The 20,459-nt window shown below is 37.3% G+C and overlaps 1 protein-coding gene across 3 annotated transcripts in view; it reads left to right on the top strand.

The window, feature by feature from the left end:
• Window positions 1-20,459, top strand: part of AXDND1 (axonemal dynein light chain domain containing 1) — a 169,121-nt gene that overhangs the window by 83,966 nt on the left and 64,696 nt on the right. For all 3 annotated transcript variants that reach the window (XM_007480883.3, XM_007480885.3, XM_056815593.1), the window contains 2 exons: window positions 4,434-4,509; window positions 9,416-9,653. In XM_007480883.3, the coding sequence (XP_007480945.2) occupies window positions 4,434-4,509; window positions 9,416-9,653 (314 nt within the window). The remainder of the gene's footprint in view (window positions 1-4,433; window positions 4,510-9,415; window positions 9,654-20,459) is intronic.

The raw sequence follows: 20,459 nt of genomic DNA on the forward strand, positions 1-20,459 counted from the left end.
AATCTCAGATTGAAAGTCTTCAAGAACTGGTGACCAATTTCCATTTTTTTTCCTGATGGTTTGGGTGTGTTTAATTGTTTGTCATCTTTTGCTGTCTCTTCTTTAGTCTGCATTTTTTCCGCATAAAAATTATCAAGGGTCAAAGTTTTCTTCTTATTTTTTTTGGTGTTTGTGGATTTTAGTTCCTGGGAGTTGGTGGCCATTGCCTTGTTCCTTCCTAGTCAGATGTCTAAGTGAGGAATGTGGGTGACCTTTGTATTGGGCTCTGGAGAGGTTTTTGCCCTGAGGATATTTTCCCCAGTCCTCAGCAGTGTCCAGCTGCTCTTAGTGGCAGGTCCAGCCCCTAAGAACTTATAGATTGCCTCATAGAGGTCTGGGTGTGGAGTGTAAGGAATTCTCTGTATTGAGAGCTGGAGAGGTTTTTACCCACAGGCTATTTTTTGGGTCTCTGTGGCATTTTGCTTTGAGCCACTTCTCTCTGCCCAAGCTCTGGCACCCTATCTCTATGTTTCCTCAGCCTCCTGGGGTCCCTAGTCTTGCTGTTCTTTATGGGCCAGTCCAGCCCCTGAGAACTTAAAGATTGCCTGGGAAGAGGTCTGGGTGTGGAGTGTAGGGAAGTCTCTGTATTGAGAGCTGGAGTGGTTTTAGCCTGAGGGCCTTTTTTGGTACTCTATGGCTTTTTGATGTGAGCCGCCTCTTCTACTCAAGATCCACGCCCTATCTCAAAGTTTCCTTAGTCTCCCAGTGTTCTGAGTCTAGTTTCTCTTAGGGGGATAAGTCTGTGTTGACCTCAGCCAGCCTCCCTCCCTCCTAGAACTTAGAAGTTTGTCCCGGGCTCACTTGGATTCTGGAAAGGTAGGTGAAGTGGGGGAGGGGTGATGATCTCGCCCTTTGGTAGGGGAAATTTCTCCCCCTTTTAGCATGGAAATGCCCTAACTTTGCCTACCTTCTGTGCTGTGCCTTACCGTGCAACTCCTTTGCTCATTTGATTTTGGTTTTGTCATTTTGAGGCACTCTCTCGATTGGTAGAGAGGAGAAGAAGAGCTCTTTTTCTATTCTAGAGCCATCTTGACCTGGAAGTCTGGATACAATTTTTAAAAACAAAATGATACGAAAGTTTACCATTGGACCATTTCCCATCTGACTTACAGATTAAATTTCCTAAAGGGTAGTTTCCTCTTAATTGAATGTGAACTCCTTGAGAGTAGGGACTAACTTTTCTTTTTATCCTCAATATTAACATTGTATCTCACACTGTAAGGCTTTTTTATTCATTTTCAGTCATTTATGAGTTTGGCATTGATTTATGCTATAATAATCCATAGAGACCATCTATAAAAAGAAATCACTTTCATATGCTTGAAGGTATGGAAGAAGTAGGATAATGGCATTCTTCTATTAGACAAATTAATACTTGTAGGTGAAAATTGTATTTTGGAATATTAGTGGAATAGCCTGATTTTGGTCAGGGATGTTGAAAACGGATTTCTACATTGAACTTCCCAATTCTCTAGGGTTCCTTTTAATTTTAGGATAATATATGTGTTCCTCAGAGGCAGCTAGACATATTACTCTCATTTGTTTTTCAGTTGAAAATACTTATATTCAAGTAAATTTGTCAGACATTTATTGAGCACTGGGTGGTAAGGACAAATAAGATATCAACTTTGAGCACAAGTAATTTGAAGTCTATAAGGGAGGTAAGAGATGTACATGAATAACTACAGTATGAGCTAGAATGATTTGTGATAATTATATATGAGAAGTTTGAACAAAGTGGTCTGAGATTTCAGAGGATGGAAAAATAACTTTCAGCTGCAGAGATTAATGAAGGCTTCATAGTTCAGAGAATATTTGTTATTTTAAAAAATGCTTTTATTGATATATTTTATTTTTTACATTTTTTACATACATTTCTTCCTGCATCCTTTACTTCTCCCTTCCCAGAGATTCACATAATAAAGAAATTTTTTTAAAGAAGAGAAAGATGAAAAAATGTTAAAATCAACAAATCATATTAGTACATTAAAAATATGAGAATATTTTCAATGTTCCTCATTCCTTTTCCCTTTTACCTTTGCAAAGGATTATGGGGGGAGATATTGCTTTTTGGGGGGTTTCACCTGTAGTAGATAGTATTTGAGTGAGTTTTTGCTTAGTAGTACTTAACTAGGCAAACGTTGCTAAAAGAAGGGAGGATTCCATAACCATTAAGGGTTTCATGAGTAGATATTGAAATATTGTTTAAGTATATTTTCAGCATGGTGGTTCCATGTTGGAGCACCACTAGTAATGGGAAATCCTTCCCTCCTTCACTAAGTGGATTTATCACCAGCACAAGGCTCCTTTATTTTCAGAGACTTAACCCTCACTTTTACATTTCCACAAAGTATAGTCACAAGGCTGCTGGGGAAATTGGAAGCAGCTTCTCCAACAGAAAAAGAAGTTGGAGATATTTGGTTCACTACTTGCTGGGAGCCATCAGACCACGATGCCTTGACAGAGTCATGCGTGGTAGTTGGGGAGACCACAGAGTGGTCCTTGGCGAGATGTGATTGCCCACCCAACCCCCTTTTACATGATTTCTTTCATCAATGCCCCTTACCTATGAATTGACATGATTATTATTCCCCCTAGTCTCAAAAGAAATAATGCAAGAGCAAAACACCTGTACCCTAATTCTCCAAAACATCACCAAAAGATTAGACCCTTAAACCCAACCCCAAAAAGACCATCATGGGTTAACTTTTACTCATGTACATAATTCCCAGCAAAACTGCAGCTACAGGCCAAGCCAAAAACTTTCCCACATACAGAAGCCTATTCTCATGAAGTCAACACACAAATCAATCATAGAGGCCCAAGCGATAAGTACAAGTACATCAAGCTTAAGTATGCCTCAGTGACTTCATCATACAAATCAATAACTCCCTAGAAGCTACCAGTCTAAATTTGAATTGTGTTCCCAGACCCCTCAGCTTCCATGATATGCTTGTTGAATTGTCTTCTAAGAACTGCTGATTAATTATTCCATTTTATTAAAAGCAATATGTAATTTTCCTTGATTGTTTATAAGCTCAAAACTTCTCACAGGGTAATGAGAAAATTAAGCCACCTGTGACAAAATAATTTATCTTGTGTGCAACCTTTATTCTGTCTGTAATCACAATACAAGAATCTAGAATGTTAATCAAGTGATTTGTTAAAAGCTGATGTATCACTTTTCCAATTATCTCTTTGATTTTGTATATCTGTGTGCCAAGAGAAGGGGTATAAAAATAAAGATCAGACATCGGGAAAGTGGAGCAGCTAATAGATGCAAAGCAATCCCATGGCTGTTATGATTAAGATGTCTTCCGTTTGGTATTTTTGTTGACTGATCATTCACCACCAGTTGGGATACCCTGGAGTCTCGAGCAAGGGTAGACTTTGCCCGTGACAACTACTGTTACAGCTTTGGTCAACATATCTTATTCTAATATTGTTCTAAATTTGAAGCCTGAATGGCATAATTTTCTCTGTTCAGTGTAAAGGGTAAATTTAGGGTTTGGGTTTTTTTTTACTAATATATTATACTATGGTCTCCAGGGATTTAATTCAATCCCAATAAAAATACTCAAGTCAGTTTGGGAATTTTATGGTGGTTTAATTAACATAGAGGGAAGGAATTAAGAAGAAGCGAGAGGGAAAAGGGTATAAAATTTCTCTGGCCTAGCCTGAGCCAAGAGGAATTCAGAGACCTTCCAGCCACGAGGCCTCCTCCGAGATAAGGGGCCTCCTAGGAGGATAGCATTTTAGGAAAGGTAAAGGAAAAAAAAAAAGGAATCAGCCTAAACTCGGAGAGAGTTCACGGAAGACGCCTCACCTGATCCATGCCAAGACGCCAAAATGCTGCCACAAGCCACATCTCCGGAAAGAGAGACCAGCAAGAGGAAATGATAAGAATATATAGACTTTTTTTTACATCACTTCCTGCGTCTCACATGTACCAATGGTAGCTTAAGCTTGACTTCGGACAGCCTAGGGGGTCTATCAGTTGCTTTGGATTTGTCATTTGCTAGCACATGTCTGTCATAGGCCATCCTTCTCAACACTTAATCCTTATGTAGGGGTGTATACATTCCTGATTGCTAGACTAAGCAGAGTGGAGCAAATCTGAAATTCACACTAGTACCTCATGTCTCATGACTCTGTGACTTGAATTATTAATAGCTCCGTGTTCTCCCCCTTAGTGAGAACTATCTAAGATAATTTAAATAGTTTTGGTTCCAGAGCTACAAGAGTCTGAGTTTGTAAATATCTAGACCCTAAACAAAGCTAAAGGACAAATAATCTATTCTTATCATTATATCTATTATATAGAGACATGATCTATTCTCTTTTTTTACATCTATGTTTCTAATCTCCTTTTTTCCCTCCTTCTATTCTTCCAGTGTACAGAGTAATATATCTCCCATCAAGATGTCTGCCAAGAAGTCAATGTGTGCAGAGCTCAAGAAATGTAACCAAGTAAGACTTTATAATAATAATAAGGTTATTCTTCAAAATTCAGGTGACTAGAATTAAATGCTATCCATGGATCTTTTCATCAGGTCTAGGGGAAAAACTAATCAAGTGAATGAACATTTATTAAGCACTTACTTTATTCCTAGCACTATGATAAGCCCTGGAAATTCAAAGGAAGGCAAAAGACCATCTTTACTTTTGAGGTAAACATACAAACAATAGTTTTTTTAAAAAAAATTTTGTTTAAAAAACATTTTTTAATAACAAATTTTCACATAAGTTTTCTGAAGTTATATGAACTAAATTATCTTCCTTCTTTCTTCCCTCCCCCCTCCCAGAGCTGACAATCAAAAACATAGTTCTACATTATTCATTTTTGTAAGTGAATAATTTTATAAAACTACAACCCCAAAACATATACCCAAATAATAAACAAGTGATAAATCATATGCTTTCATCTGCATTCCTACTCCAACATTTTTTTCTCTGGAGGTGGATAGCATTCTTTTTCTTGTCCTTCAGAATTATTCTGGATCATTGTATCGCTGTTAGTAGCTAAGTCTACTACATTTGATTGTTCCATATATCATTGTTACTGTGTACAATATTTTCCTGGTTCTGCTTATTTTACTCTGTATCAGTTCATATGGGTCTTTCCAGCTCTTTCTGAAATCATCCTATTCATTATTCCTTATTCCACAATAGTATTACATCACCATCATATACCACAATTTGTTCAGTCATTCCCCAATTGAGGGACATCCCTTTAGTTTCCAAATCTTTGCCACCACAAAGAGAAGCTATAAATATTTTTGTACACAGGTCCTTTCCCATCTTTAAAAATCTCTTTGGGATACAGACCCAGTAGTAGTATTACTAGATGTATTCTTTTAGAGTCCTTTGGGCAAAATTCCAAATTGCCCACAAGAATGATTGGATCATAATGTTCACAATTTCACTGACAATGCATTAGTGTCTCAATTTTGCCACATTTCCTCCAGCATTTATAATTTTTCTTTATTATCATATTGGCCAATCTGATAGATGTGAGGTGGTACCTCAGAGTTGTATTAATTTGCATTTCTCTAATCAAGAGTGATTTAGAACATCTTTTCATATGATTATTAGTATCTTTGATTTATTCATCTGAAAACTACCTATTCATATCTTTTGACCATTTGTCAATTAATGAATTACTTTTATTCTTATAAATTTGACTTAATTCATTATGTATTTGAAAAATGAGACCTTTTTTTTAGAGAAATTTATTATAAAAAATTTTTCTAGTTGTTTCCCTTCTAATTTTGGTTGCATTGGTTTTGTTTCTACAACTCCTTTTTAATTTAATATAATCAAAATTATTCATTTTACATCTTGCAATGTTCTTTATATCTTATTTGACCATAAATTCTTCCCTTCTCTATAGACCTGGCAGGTAAACTAGTCTATGTTCCCTTAATTTACTTCTAATATCACTCTTTACGTTTAAATTATATACCCATTTTGACCAAATATGTTTTCAGGTATTGAACGCTACATGTACTTGCAGTGACTCCTTATAACTCTCTCTATCAAGTGGTTATAATTTAATGAATCTGAAACTTTTTCCTTCTGGTAAGCCTTGGACAAGTTTATATAAAGCCTCAGTAGTTGTATCTGAAATATTAACTTTCCAAGGTCACTTGGGAGAATTTTCTTAAAATTTTACTCGATTGTCTTGAAAAGAATTCTGAATTTGGAATCAGACAACCTGTGTTTAAGATGAGTCTCTGCCGATTGTATCCCACCACAGTGGTATGTAACTTTGGGCAAGTAACTTAATTTTTCTGGGCTTCCCTTAGCTCATCAACAAAATAATGGGGTTGAACTAGATGATATCTGAGATTCTTTTCACCTTTGAAGTGGTAAATAAATTCTCATAAGAACCATTTCATTTAAACAGAAATATGTGAAGTATCTTTGATATGATCCATAGAATATGGACATAGAATTATAAAAATGGAACCATTCTACCCTTAAGGAGCTCACATTTTGCACATGGATAAGTAATCATACAAACTTGTTCTTATTCAATCATTGCAGATCATGTCTGACTCTTCATGACTCTTCTTGGAATTTTCTAGTAAAGATAATGGAGTGGTTTGCCATTTCCTTCTCCAGTTCATTTTATGATGAGGAAAAGTGACTTTAAGTGACCATCACCTGGACACACAACTAGTATGTATCTGAGTTCAGATTTTAACTTGGGTCTTCCTGACACCCAAGTGCTCTACAGTTAATCTATTCAACTTTACACTGTATTATACCTATAGATTTACATACTATCAATGAAAGAGGGAACATATCTATCCCAGGCAACTCCTGCTCCTATGGCTACATCTCTGCTTAGAATTCTCTTCTGTCTCCCATGTCTCTCTACACTTGATTCTTTCTCCACTGAAGTTCAAACCACTAGCATCCTCTGTTGGGCTATCTTCTCTACTGCTGTATTGCTACTTGTTACTTCTTTACAGTGGCTTCATTTATTGGTGTCTCTACTGGCATTCTTTTGTTCTCTGGTGATACCATCTTTTTGTCTTCCATTAACACAACTCTCTGTATGCTGTGTTGTTGCTACTCATTAAATTGGAAATAATATTCACCTTTTTCTCCAAAACGGAGAGCATCTGGCTTTTAATCCATAGCTACAGAATCTATTTCAATTCTTTTGTCATTCTACTCAACATCTGCCGCCAGCCAGCCAACAGAAACTGTAAGGCTTAGTTTAAATCAGTTTTTTAAATTTCTTTGATTTATCTTGAGTTTTACTACTCACTTCATTCCTGCTGTTGTAGTGTTTGATTTAGAATGATTACTTTTTTTTTCAACTCCTATGTTAGGAGCCCACCAGTCATGGTCCATGCTAATTATTCTAGGGGCTTTCTTTACTCAGCTCTACTCAGAGTTGAACATTCTTTCCCTTGCTTTCCTTTGGGCATTAACATGACTACTCTTATCAAAGTAAAAGGATAGGGAAGAATTTGCAGAAGGACAATGGAAGAATAGTACAGAAGGAAGGAAAAAAGGTACAGCAAATATTTGGATCCAAGTAATTGTTGGCAAACATTTCTTTTTTTTTTTTAACCTTTACCTTCCGTCTTAGAATCAATACTGTGTATTGGTTCAAAGACAGAATGGCAGCGAGGGCTAGGCATTAGGGGTTAAGTGACTTGCCCATGCAGGGGCGGGTAGGAAAGTGTATGAAGCCAGATTTGAATCTAGGACTCCCATTTCTAGGCTTGGATCTCAATCTACTGAGCTGTCTAGCTGCCCCATAAACATTTCTTGAAGAAAGAAAAACTACTTCTGTTAATTTATGCCAGGAAAAATTATGTCACCCCAAAGAACCTAGAAAAAACATTGCTAAGAATTCTGAAATCCTAGAGGAAAATTGAAGATATTGGAGGTTCAAGTGGTGTTTTCTTCACTGTGGCTAATTGGAGGTGGGGAATTAAAAAAAGATCTTGTTTTTTTGTTTGTTTGTTTGTTTTTTAACATGGTTTAAAATATAGGAATAGATTACACCTAATGAATGCTAGTAAAAATATATTTGCTTGGAATCCAGGATTCCAAGCAAATTTATCTAAGAGAAGGTGAGCTAGTTGATGAAAAGATTAGAGAACTCATAAGAAAATGGCTTTTGTCATAAGAAAATGGCTTGAAACAACTTTGAATAATTTAGCCTGGAGAAAAGAAGTTATTTTGGTGTAAGAGGGGGTAGAGAAGCAAGATATGAATGCTATCTTCAGATATTTGAAGAGTTATCATGTGGAAGAGGACCTAGATTTGTTCTGCATAGACCCATAAAACCCAAGTAGGAGCTAGGAATGGAAGTTGTGGGGAGTCAGATTAAGGCTTGAAGAAAGAAAGAAAAAACTTCCTCCAAGTAATTTAGATTTATCCAAAAATGGAATGGAAGGCCTTGCAATACCTCTTCATTAGAGGTCTTTATGCAAAAGTTGGGTGGCCACTTATAGAATATGTGGAAAGAAAGTTATTAGATGGAGTAGGTGGTTTCTGAAGTTTTTTCCAGGTCTTTCTGTTATCTTACAATGAGAGAAAGAAAAGGACTGGTTGACTGATGGGAAGAAGGAGCATGGCTTAGTTAATAGAAAGATGGCTGTAGGTTCAGGAAGACCTGAATTGAATCCTGCCTCAAATCCTTACCATCTTGAGATAACCCTTGATTAGTTAATGAACTTCTTTGGACCTTAGACACTTCCTAGCTGTGTGAACTGGGCAAGTCACTTATCCCCAGTTGTCTAGCTTTTATCAATCTTCTGCCCTGGAACTGATATGGAATATCAAATCTAAGAAGATAATGGTTTAAAAAAATTAACCTCAGATATCACCTTCCTCATCTGGAAATGAATTAATTGCCCTCTAAGATCCCTTCAATCTACCAATTAATGATTCTATGAACTAGTAACCTCACAAAGCAAGATCTAAGAAGAGGTAAAAGGAGATGGGAACAAGGGCATGAGAGAAAAAGGTTAATTTGGACAAGGGGAAGAGCCATCTTACCTTTGAAGACAGAGATTTCAAAGTGGGGAGGAAGGGACAGCAAAGGAATTATACTTTGTTTTCTCAACAAAACAGGCAAGTAAAATTGCTCAGAGATGGGCAGGGCGTAGAGCTGAAGGTTTGAGAAGAAGGTTTGGAACAAATAGGATGGCAAGTGTGATAGCTGGGCTATCTGGATTGCCATAAAGGAACAGAAGACCCAACATAACTTAGAAATCAGGTATTCACAATGGACTCGGTGTCATTTCATAAATTTCTCTAGCAGCTGTCAGCTTCATGTTATACTTCCTAATCTGGGCCTTGGGAATCTCCTATTAGTGGGATATTGTTTTCTTTTCTATTTTAGATGTTGTCTGATGATGCTGACAGTTTTGGTGGAGATAAACTTGTTGAAAAGGTAGAGACCCTCAAGATTGCTTTTCGCCTACAGACAAGTTGGACAGAGCTGGGGAAGGCAATAATACATCGTCATAGAAATATAGATGGGGAGACTCCCGCAGAACAGGGCCTCATGGAAGAGATTAGTAGGAATGGCAAAAGACTGTGCAGAGAATATGAAGCAAGAGTGAATGGAGCAGAAAATGGTAATTATATGATAAAAATTATATCATTATGTAGAATGACATAGAAACATCACAAAAGACCATTTAAGAATCATTTGCATATGAAAATCAGTTTTGAGCCAATGCAGTCTTCTAAACAAATTTGGTTTGTCTAGTTTCTTTATCCAAGTGGTTTAGAAATATTACAATGATGGTAGAGGGAGTGTGGAAGGGATGGGGAAAGAGTCCTTCCAGAGGTAATCAGACATAAAAACTAAAACAAAAATTGACAGTCTGTAAGTACTGACAGCCCTATAGATCTTATTAAACCCTGAGGACATAATTGTATCAATCACACAACAATCATTGATTTTTATACTGATGTTTCTGAGTTAATAAGAAGTAGTTAAATTCCATTATTTTTGTTGTTTTTAAAATTTAACAAAACATGCAATGCACCTTAGAAAAAAATTTTAATGGAAATGGTTAAAATTTTAAAAAGTCTTAGTGCTTTGAAAAATTCAAGTAGAACATGCCAGTATATCACCACAACTGTATTGTTTTGTTTTGTTTTTGGATAATATTTTACTTTCTCCCCAAATTACATATAAAAACTATTTTTAACATTTAAAAAATTGAGTCTTAAATTCTCTTCCTAACTTTTCCCTTACTTTATATGATAAGCAATCTGATGTGGATTTTACATGTGCAATCATGTATAACTTTTTCCCTTATTAGTTGTTTCATGGTCAAAACTTAAACAAAAATAAATAAAGTGAAACGGAGTATCCTTTGTTCTGGATTCACAATCTATTAGTTCTCTCTGTTGAGGTTGATGGCATTTTTCATCATGAGCCCTTTGAGATTATCTTGGATTGTTGTATTGCTGAGAATAGCTAATTCATTCACAGGTTTTCATCATAAAATATTGCTGTTACTGTATACAATGTTTTCCCGGTTCTGTTCACTTCACTATGCATCATGTATGTACGTCTTCACAGGATTTTCTGAAATATCCTGCCCTTCATTTCTTATAGCACAACAGTATTCCATTATAATCATATACTACAACTTGTTCAGCCATTCTCTAATTGATGAGCTGCTATAAATATTTTTGTACATAGAGAGCCTTTTCTTTGTAAAAAATCTTTTTAGGATATAGACTTTAAGGCAGTGTTGGAGGAATCAGTTCACAACTCCTCCAACAGTGCCTTAATGTCTTAATTTTCCCACATCCCTCCCAGTATTTGTCATTTTCCTTTTCTGTCATAGCAGCTAATCTGATAGATGTGAGGTGGTACCTGTGATATTGAAATTCTTTTAAAAGACTGATATATATTAATTTAAGGTCACCAAGGAATTCAGCTATGTAATTCCTAAATGAAACACTCAAGTCAGCTGCCAACTTTTTTTTATGGTGTTTTTTAATTACAAATAGGAGGAAGAAAGTGTTAGAGGGAGAGAGAGAGAGAGAGAGAGAGAGAGAGAGAGAGAGAGAGAGAGAGGGAAAGGGGGAAAGAAGGAAAGAGGGCTTAAATACCCACTCTGCTCAGGCTAAGCCAAAGTGGGCCCAAGGCCCTGGATAGCCAAGGCAAGGAAAGAGATCAGTCCCTATCACTCACGTGACCAAAATGGAGAAAACAGTCCGTGGGCTCCTCCAACTCCAAGCACCAGCCTCCAACTGACTCTCCCATCCTCACAGGAAGTCCCACGAACTCCAGAGGCTGTTCCCTACCTCACTTCCTACATCATACATGTGCCAATGGTGGCTCTAGCTTGACCTAGGACCGCCCAGAGGTCTGTCCTTTTTGCACATATCTGTTGAAGGCCATATTCTCAAATAATTAAATCTTTAGTTTTGCTGCAGCCCTTCCTAATCTTGTTACCCTGAGTAGGGTGGAGATTGTAGTTTCCAAGACCTGATTCTGTTATTCCAAGTATCTCTATTGTTATTGATCAGGAAATAGCTAAATCCCATCTTCTAAAGAATGGTCTGAATAGGGTGAGTAGTTTTGAAATTCACATACCTCAGAGTTGTTTTAATTTGCATTTCTATGATCAATAATGATTTAAAGTGTTTTTCACATCAATATAGATAGCTTTGGTTATTTCATATGAAAACTGCCTGTTCATATCCTTTGACCATTTATCAGTTGAGAAATTATTTGTATTCTTAAACATTTGATTATTTTCTCTACTTCTTTGAGAAATGAGGCCTTTATTAGAGAAACTTGTGAATTTTTTCCAGTTATGATTGCTGTATATCACCCTTATCCTATTTTGCCTCCTGATTATTCTATTCTCTCTCTCCTTTCACCCTGTTCAACCTCAAAGTTCAAGTTTTGCTGTTGTCCACCTGTCTCAATTTTCTTTCCCTTCTATCCCCTCCTTTCTTCTCTTATCCCTTTCTCTTTCTACTTTTCTGTAGGGTAAGATAGATTTCTATATTCAACTGAATGTCTATGTTATTCCCTCTTTGAGCCAATTCCAATTAAAGTAAGATTCAAGCACTCCCCACCTCCTCCATTTTCCCCTCTACTGTAAAAGTATTTTCATATCTTTTTCATGTGAAATAATTTACCCCATTCTACTTCTTTCTTCCTCATTCTTCCAGTACACTCCTCTTTAATTTTATTTTTTCCCATGTCCTCTGTCTATCTATGCTTCTTTTGACTGCCCTAATAATGATAAAATTCAAAGGAATTACAAATATCATCTTCCCTTGTAGAAATTTTAACCTTATTATTATTAATATTATTATGATTTCTCTTTCCTATTTACTTTTTTATGCTTCTCCTGAGTCTTGCATCTTAGAGTCAAAGTTTCTATTCAGCTCTGGTATTTTCATCAGGAATGTTTGAAAGTTCTCTGTTTCTTGAATATCTGTTTTTTTCCTCTGAAGGATTATACTCAGTTTTGCTGGGTAGATGATTCTTGATTGTAATCCTGGCTCCTTTGCCCTTTGGAATATCATATTTTAGGCCCTTTGATATTTTAATGTAGAAGCTACTAAACCTTATGTTATCTTGGCTGTCACTCCACAACATTTGAATTATTTCTTTTCTTTCTTTTTTTTTCATAACCCTTTTCTTTTGTTTTAGAATCTATACTATCAGTTCCAAGGCAGAAGACTGGTAAGGGATAGGCAATAGGGATTAAGCGACTTGCCCAGGGTCACACAGTTAGGAAGTGTTTGAGGCCATATTTGAATTCAGGACCTCCTGTCCCAAGACCTGGCTCTCTATCCACTAAGCTGCCTAGCTGCCCCTGAATTAATTCTTTTTGGCTTTTTGTGGTATTTTCTCCTTCACCGGGGAGCTCTAGAATTTGGCCATAATATTCCTGGGAATTTTTATTTTGGGATGTATTTCGGGAGGTGATTGGTAGATTCTTTCAATTTCTATTTTACCCTCTGCTTCTAGAATATCAAGGCAATTTTCCTTGATAATTTCATGAAAGATGATATCTATGATCTTTCTGATCATGGCTTTTAGATAGTCTAATAACTCTTAGATTATCTCTCCTGGATCTATTTTTCAGATCTGTGAGCAACCACAAAAACTCTTTTCTACTTTAGAACTGTGACCAGAATTCTAGATTCACTGGGGCCATAAGCACATTGGTGTTGGTGCTCCTCTTTGCCCTGGGTCTGTGACCTAGACCTGCTACCTGGATCTGGCTGTGGGCAACACAACAGAATTCTACACTCAGTGCCAGCAAAAGAACCCTCTGAAATCACCTTCTGTCCAGTTTTCTAACTCTCTTCCCATATATAGGTTGAGAACTTCAGAAGTTGTTGCTACTGATTCAGCCACCCAAAAGGTCTGTGCTGGCTTGCTGAGGTGGAGCCTGCCCTGGCTCACTGGGTTGCATATCACTCCCACCTAGGTGTGACAGACCTTTCCTGGTGACCTTCTAAGTTGTCTTGGGATGGAAAATTGTCTTATCCTGTCTTTTTGTGAATTCTGCTGCTCTAAAATTTGTTCTGTGGCATTGTTTTAAAGTTGTGTGAAGGGGGATTTAGGAGAGATCAGGTCTTTTCTCTGTCATATTGACTCTGGCCCCACTGGAGCTGCTTTCTAAAAAAACCCAACAAGAATAAATTTGAGTTAAAAGAGACTGCTTTGTAATATACCATATTTATTTGCACAAACATGATAGATACACAAGTCTTTTCTAGCTTGTTAGTGCCTGTCAGAACTTACATATGAAATTAAGTAGGGAAAAAATAATAGTTGTTATTTATATAGTGCTTATATTAACTAGGAAAGTGCCAAGTGCTTTACAATTACTATCTCATTTGATTTTCAAAACAATTCTGGGAGATAGATGTTATTATTATCTCCATTTTACAGATGGGTAAACTGAGACAAACAGACTTGCCCAGGGGCCACACAGCTAATAAATATCTGAGTCTGGATTTGAACTCTAATCTTCTTGATTTTAGACATATGTCACTCATTGTGCCCCAAAAAGTTTAGAACTAACAAAGCCTCTGGGAGTCAGGAGCCTTTTAATTGGGATATGGCTGAAAAGGGAACATTTCACTGTGGACCAGGATAGAGCGGTGGGCAGAATATGGGAGCAGAGTTACTTTCTGTGCAACATCAGCTGAGGAATCAGAAATGTTTCCTTGGCTTCTTGGAAGAGAGTCTAATAATGGGAATGGGGACCTGACTAAAGCTTTCCCCCAGGGGCTATTCTTCCTTAACAAACTCTTAAAAAGATCCCTTAAAAGGGATGCATGGCATTGGAATTGACCATTATTGCTCTCTACCATCACTCCTTTGAGAAAAGAACAACAAACGTTTACCTTTGGAATTTGGCCATAATATTCTGGAAATTTTCATTCTGCAAATGTGTTTTAGGAGATGATTGGTAGATTCTTTCAATTTCTATTTTACCCTCTGATTCTGGAATATCAAGGGAGTTTTCCTTGATAATTTCATGAAAGATGATATCTAGGGTCTTTATCATCATGACTTTCAGGTAGTTGAATAATTCTTAGATTATCCCCCTTCCTACCTCCTCTCTTTATGCCTATAGTCTGAAGATTCTTTATGCACACATATCTCTATTTCTTTAAGCTCTTTCTAGTTCCAGATTTGTGTCATGTAAAACTGTGACCACATTATCATGTCTATTAGTTAAATGCACACAGAAAGATTACAATGGAAGGAGATGGTGAAGAAGTATTTATGGTACAGGAAAAAAAGAGAGGATGAACCTTCCAAGTCTGACTGTCAGAGAATGGCATAGAAAGCTATTATTTTTTTCTTACAGTTTTGACTTTTTAATATATCAAATATAAATTTATTCAGGATATATAACCATTACATTTATTATAAATTATATAAGAACTCTCACAAGTTCCTAAAATAACACACATAGATTACCCCTGTGACACTCCTAGGATGTGGAGTAAATCAGCTTCAGGTGGCTTAGATTGGCAGGTGTTTAAGTGAAACTTCTAGCCTCAGGAATGAGTGGGATGGAACAGAAACTTGGACCCAAGGAAGATCATGCCTTCTAGATCATCCTATTGGTGGAGGAAGCTGTGGTCTGGGAAGAGTAGCTACATACTGGAGTCCACCCCCAGGATTTCAAAGGCTGGAGAGCAATACCTCTACAAGCTAACCTTTTCTCACATGGCCATCTACTACTTAATGCTACTTAATACTGTTGTTCAGTCATATCTGACTCTTCTTGACCTCATTTGGGATTTTCTTGGCAAAGGTACTGGAGTGGTTTGCCATTTTCTTCTCCAGTTCATTTTATAGAGAAGGAAACTGAGGCAGACAGAGGTTATGTGACTTGCCCAGAGTCACACAGCTAGTAAATGTCTGAGGCTGGATTTGAACTCACGAAGAAGAGTCTCTGACTTCAAGCCTGATGCTGTATCCACTGCACCACCTAAAGTGATCAGTCATAGTTTTATATAACACAAATCTGGAACAAGAAATAGCTTAAAGAAATAGAGGTGTGTGTGTACAAAGAACCTTTAGGCTACAGGCATAAAGAGAGAAGGTGGGGAGGGAGTTAAACCTTCAGTGTTTTTTTCTTTTTTGTAAGTGGGAATGGGGAAAGAGGGAGAAAAGAAGAGAGAGAGAAGGAGAGAAGAAAGTATTTCACAATTAAAAGTGGTAGAAAGAAAAATGGTAGTTTGGGGCTTAAGCACCTTTGGTCCAGGAAAAGGACTTGACAGGACTTGACTTCTTCAGCATCAAGACCTTGCTGCTTTCTTCTCCACTGACTTAGAGATTGATAGCAGGTGCTAATTATCTACTTCTATCCCCACCCCCTGTGGAAGAGGGAAGAAGGAAGGAGAAAGGAGAGGAGTGAAAAGTTGGGTTAGAAAGCACTTACTGTCTACTTCCACTCTATTTACTGGTAGCCAAGTGACATAGGAAGATTGAAACTTAAATCTGCCCTTCAATACTTATGGTACTGGCTATGCAACCCTAAGCAAGGCACTTAACCTTTGTCTGCTTCAGTTCCCTTATCCATAAAATGGGAATAACAAGAACACCTACCTTCCAGGGTTGTTGTGAGGAGCAAAGTGAAATCACCCCTAAATCAGAAGAAATTAAAAAAAACACACAGAACACATTATTCACCTTTATATGTGAACAAAACTAAGAACACAAAAGAAATAAAGGAAGGTTCTCAAAAATATAAAATATTCCAAGTATTAGAAGACCAGATGGAGATCTTAAATAACCCAATCTCAGAAAAGGAAATAGATCTAGGTGTAAAGGAAACTACCAAAGAAAATATCCCTGGTCCTGATGGATTCACAGGGGAATGCTACCAGACTTAGTCCCCATACTTAATAAATTATTTTCAAAAATTGAGAAAGAAAGGATTTTATCAGAATCCTTTTTATGAGACAAATATAGTTATAATGCCTAAACCAGGGTAAGATAAAACACAGAGAAAAAAATTAAAGGTTAATATTATTAATGTATATTGACTCAAAAATTTTAAACAAAGTTCTGCCAGACTATAGCAATTTATCCACGAAATCATTTGTTGTGACTAAGTGGGATTTATATCAGGAGTTCAAGGATGGTTCAACATTAGGAAAATAATCGACATAGTTAATCAGATTAAAAACCCAAACATCCAAAAGCCACATGATCATCTCAAGAGATACAGAAAAAGCCTGGTACAAAGGACTCTTTTATGCCAAAGCACCCTACAAAGTAAAGGCAGAGAGAGATACTTTTATAATATAAATAGCATCTTTCTAAAACCAAAAGCAAGTGTCAGATGCAATGGAGATATACCAGAACCTTTCCCAATAAAATAGGTGTGAAGCAAGAAAGCCCCCTCTGACAGCTAGTCAGTAAGCATGTGCTGACTGTTTGACAAGTCCCTAAGGAAACTTCCAAAGCCTGGAGTCAGAATCAACATAGCACTGGAAAGAAAGTGGGGGGAAACCAAAGTCTGAGGTTGGGGTTTTGCTGCAAGCCAAGTTTTGGGTGCTTGTGTCAATTAGTGTAGCCTGGCTGTTGGTATGGTGGTGGTGATAGGAGGGGTGCTAAATGAGCTTAAGATATGTGCTAATTCATGATTTTTTGGAAACTTTTTTGGATTCTGGGTGTCCTACACCTTGGAGACAGTTGGATTTGCTTTGTCTTTGTCTCCTAAATTTCTGTTTTGGAGAGGTTAGAGAGATTGCCCAGAATCACAGAACTAAGAAGTATCTGAATCTGGATTTGAACTCAGATCTTCCTGACTTCAGGTCTATGCCACCTACAGGAACTTCTAGACTTCTGGATTGCCAGAGTATATGGTCTAAAGGAAGGCCCAAAGGAAGGAAATAAACATTTATTTTTATTTTTTAATTTTATTTTTGTCATGTAAAACACACTTCCATATTGGTCATTGTTGTAAGAGCACACTCCTACATAACCCAAATCCCAAAATAAAACCATAAATACACTGATGTGAAAGACAATTCCAACAGTTCTTTCTCTGGAGGTGAAAAGCATTCCCTGTCATAAGCTTTTCAGGATTGTCCCAGATCAGTGCATTGCTGAGAGTAACTAAGTCTTCCACACTTGATCATTCCACAATATTGCTGTTACTGTGTACAGTGTTCTCCCAGTTCTGCTTATTTCACTCTGCGTCAGTTCCCACAGATCTTTCCAGCTTTTTCTAAAATCATCCTGCTTATCATTTCTTAGGGCACAATAGAACTACACCACCAACAGGTACCACAATCTCTTCAGCCATTCTCTAATTGATGGACATCCTCTCACTTTCCAATTCTTTGCCACTACAAAGAGAAGCGACTATAAATATTTTTGTACAAGTTGGTTCTTTCTCCTTTTTATGATCACTTTGGGATACAGACCTTGTAGTGGTATTACTGAATCAAAAGGGTATTGTAATGGAGGAATTAGTTAGTAAAAGGGATAGAGGAGGAATGGATATCTTCCCCCTGAAAGCAGGATCCAGGAGAGGCAGCTAATGTTTAAAGTTGGCTCAGAGAGAGGGAGAGGGAGTGAGTAGTTTCAGCCTTCCCTTCTCAGGTATGGCTGTGCTCACAAACTGGCTCTTGACTTCCTCCACTACTAGAGCCTAAAGGTTTCTTCTTAGGGAGATTACTCTCCCCCCTCAAGCTGTCCCACTCACACTTGAGTCACTTTGGGAAAGGACAACAACTTTATTATAAACTAAATTAGGTAGGGTAACACAAAGAAATGGCCAGCAGGAAGGGAATTGTGGGGAAAGCGGGGGAAGGTGTCCCTTCTCTAACTACCCCTTTTCCCTCCCTCCTCATGTTTGGGGAACTCAGGCCTTGGCAATCTGGGCCCCCTGAGAAAGAGTGAGGTTGACTGGTCCTGGTCTTTGGCCCCCTGACCTCTGTTCAGACCCAGGGCACCAGGAGCTGTGAGGTAAGTTTGACAGAGGTTCAAATGTCTTCTTCAGCTGTCACTTCAATTGGAAATTGGTGGGGGGAAAGATATCCTGTCACCAGTAGAGGAAAAAGGTGAGTATATCCCCAGGAGAAAGGCTTGGCCAGACCTCCCTCCTAGGCTTCTCAAGGCTGAGAGAGATCTAACTGAAATCCCAGTCAGAATCTTCTGGCTTCTCCTGGAACTCTTCTCCCATGGAGGTGAACAAATCCGGCAACCCTTCAGCCTGTCACTCTTCCTTCAGTGCAAACCCTCTGTCACAGTATGCATAGGAACAAACATTTATTAAGCATTTACTTTGTGCCAGGCACTGTGTGAAGTGATTTATACGTACCATCTCATTTTACTCTCAAAAGAACCTGGGGAATTTAGCCCTATTTTACAACTGAGCAAATTGAGGTAGGCAGTGGTTAAGTGATTTGCCCAGGGCCACACAGCTAGTAATTGTCTGAAGCTGTACTGTACCATCTAGCTGCCTCTAAAGAGATGCAAAATGAATAGTTAGAAGGGCTATGAGAGGTCATCTGGTCTAACCCTTCCTTACAGAGATGAAGGAACTGAGGTCTAGAGAATATAAATAACAGAATTCTATTGCCCCTGTTCATATACTTTGTAATTTCCTTGTCATCTTCTAACCAATTCTTACTTAAATTAGCCTTTACTTTTGGAAATTGAGGAATGCCAATCTCAAGTGATGGGTAACCTTATTCTTTTCTATGAGGAAACATTGCCACCTTCTGCATATTTAGGATATTGCTAATACAGAATATTGACATCAGGTTGAATTTTTGTAACTGAGAGTTGGGTGAGAGGTGGACACCAAAGATGGATGAGTTGCTCTGAAAAGGGATCAGAAACCCTCATAACAGAGGTGCTGGTTCCAAAAGACCTATATACCCCACTATGAGACAAACAGCAATATAATTGGCTGCAACATGTCTAAGATACTGTTGTCACAAGAGGAGAAAAATTTTAGAAAGACCATTGATCAAATAGGATCTGTATATTTAGGATATAGTTGCTAGATATGGCCCCATCACCAATACCTATGAGGCATTGGTAAAATGATATAACCTTCTTATGTCTCAATTTTTTTATCTTCATAATAAAACTGCCTGTTTGCCTTTGACCATTTATCACTGGGAAATGACTTATATTCTTATATATTCAACTCACTTTTCTATGTATTTAAGAAATGAGGCCTTTATTAGTGAGATTAAAAAAAAATTTGCACCATTATGTTTATTATGTATTACTTTCCATCCTATTTACCCCTGTTAAGTTTTTGATCTCCATTTCCCATGATTTGCTCTCTTCTTTTTTTATTAACCATGCCCTTCCCTTCTCTTATTCTCCTCCCTTCCTAATTTCCTATAGGTAAGGTAACATTCTATACCCAATAGATTATGTGTTCTTTCCTCATTGAACCAATTCTGATGAGAGTAAGATTCATATGCTTTCCTTCCCACTTTCCTCATCTTCCTTTCCACTGTAAATGCTCTTTCTTTCCTCTTTTATGTACAATAATTTATTCCGTTCTATTTTTCCCTTGCCCTCCCTCCCAATGCATTCCTCTTTCTTATGCCTTAATTTAATTAAAAAAATTTTTATCCCATTATATTCAATTCACTCCCTTGCCATCTATCTTGTACAATCCTAACTGTCCGAATGATAACAAAGTTCTTTGATGTTACAAGAATTGTCTGGTTTTAGAATATCAGGTCAGTTTTCCTTGACAATTTCTTGAAAGATGTTGCCTCACCTCTCTTTTTTAATAATCATGGCTTTCGATTTGTCCAATAATTCTTAAATTCTCTCTCCTGGATTTATTTTCCAGGGCAATTGTTTTTCCCATGAGATATTTCATATTTTCTTCTATTTTTTCATTCTCTTGACTTTATCTAACTGTTTATTGATGTCT

Source organism: Monodelphis domestica, chromosome 2 (assembly GCF_027887165.1).
Source record: "Monodelphis domestica isolate mMonDom1 chromosome 2, mMonDom1.pri, whole genome shotgun sequence".
NCBI classification, from domain to species: Eukaryota; Metazoa; Chordata; class Mammalia; order Didelphimorphia; family Didelphidae; genus Monodelphis; species Monodelphis domestica.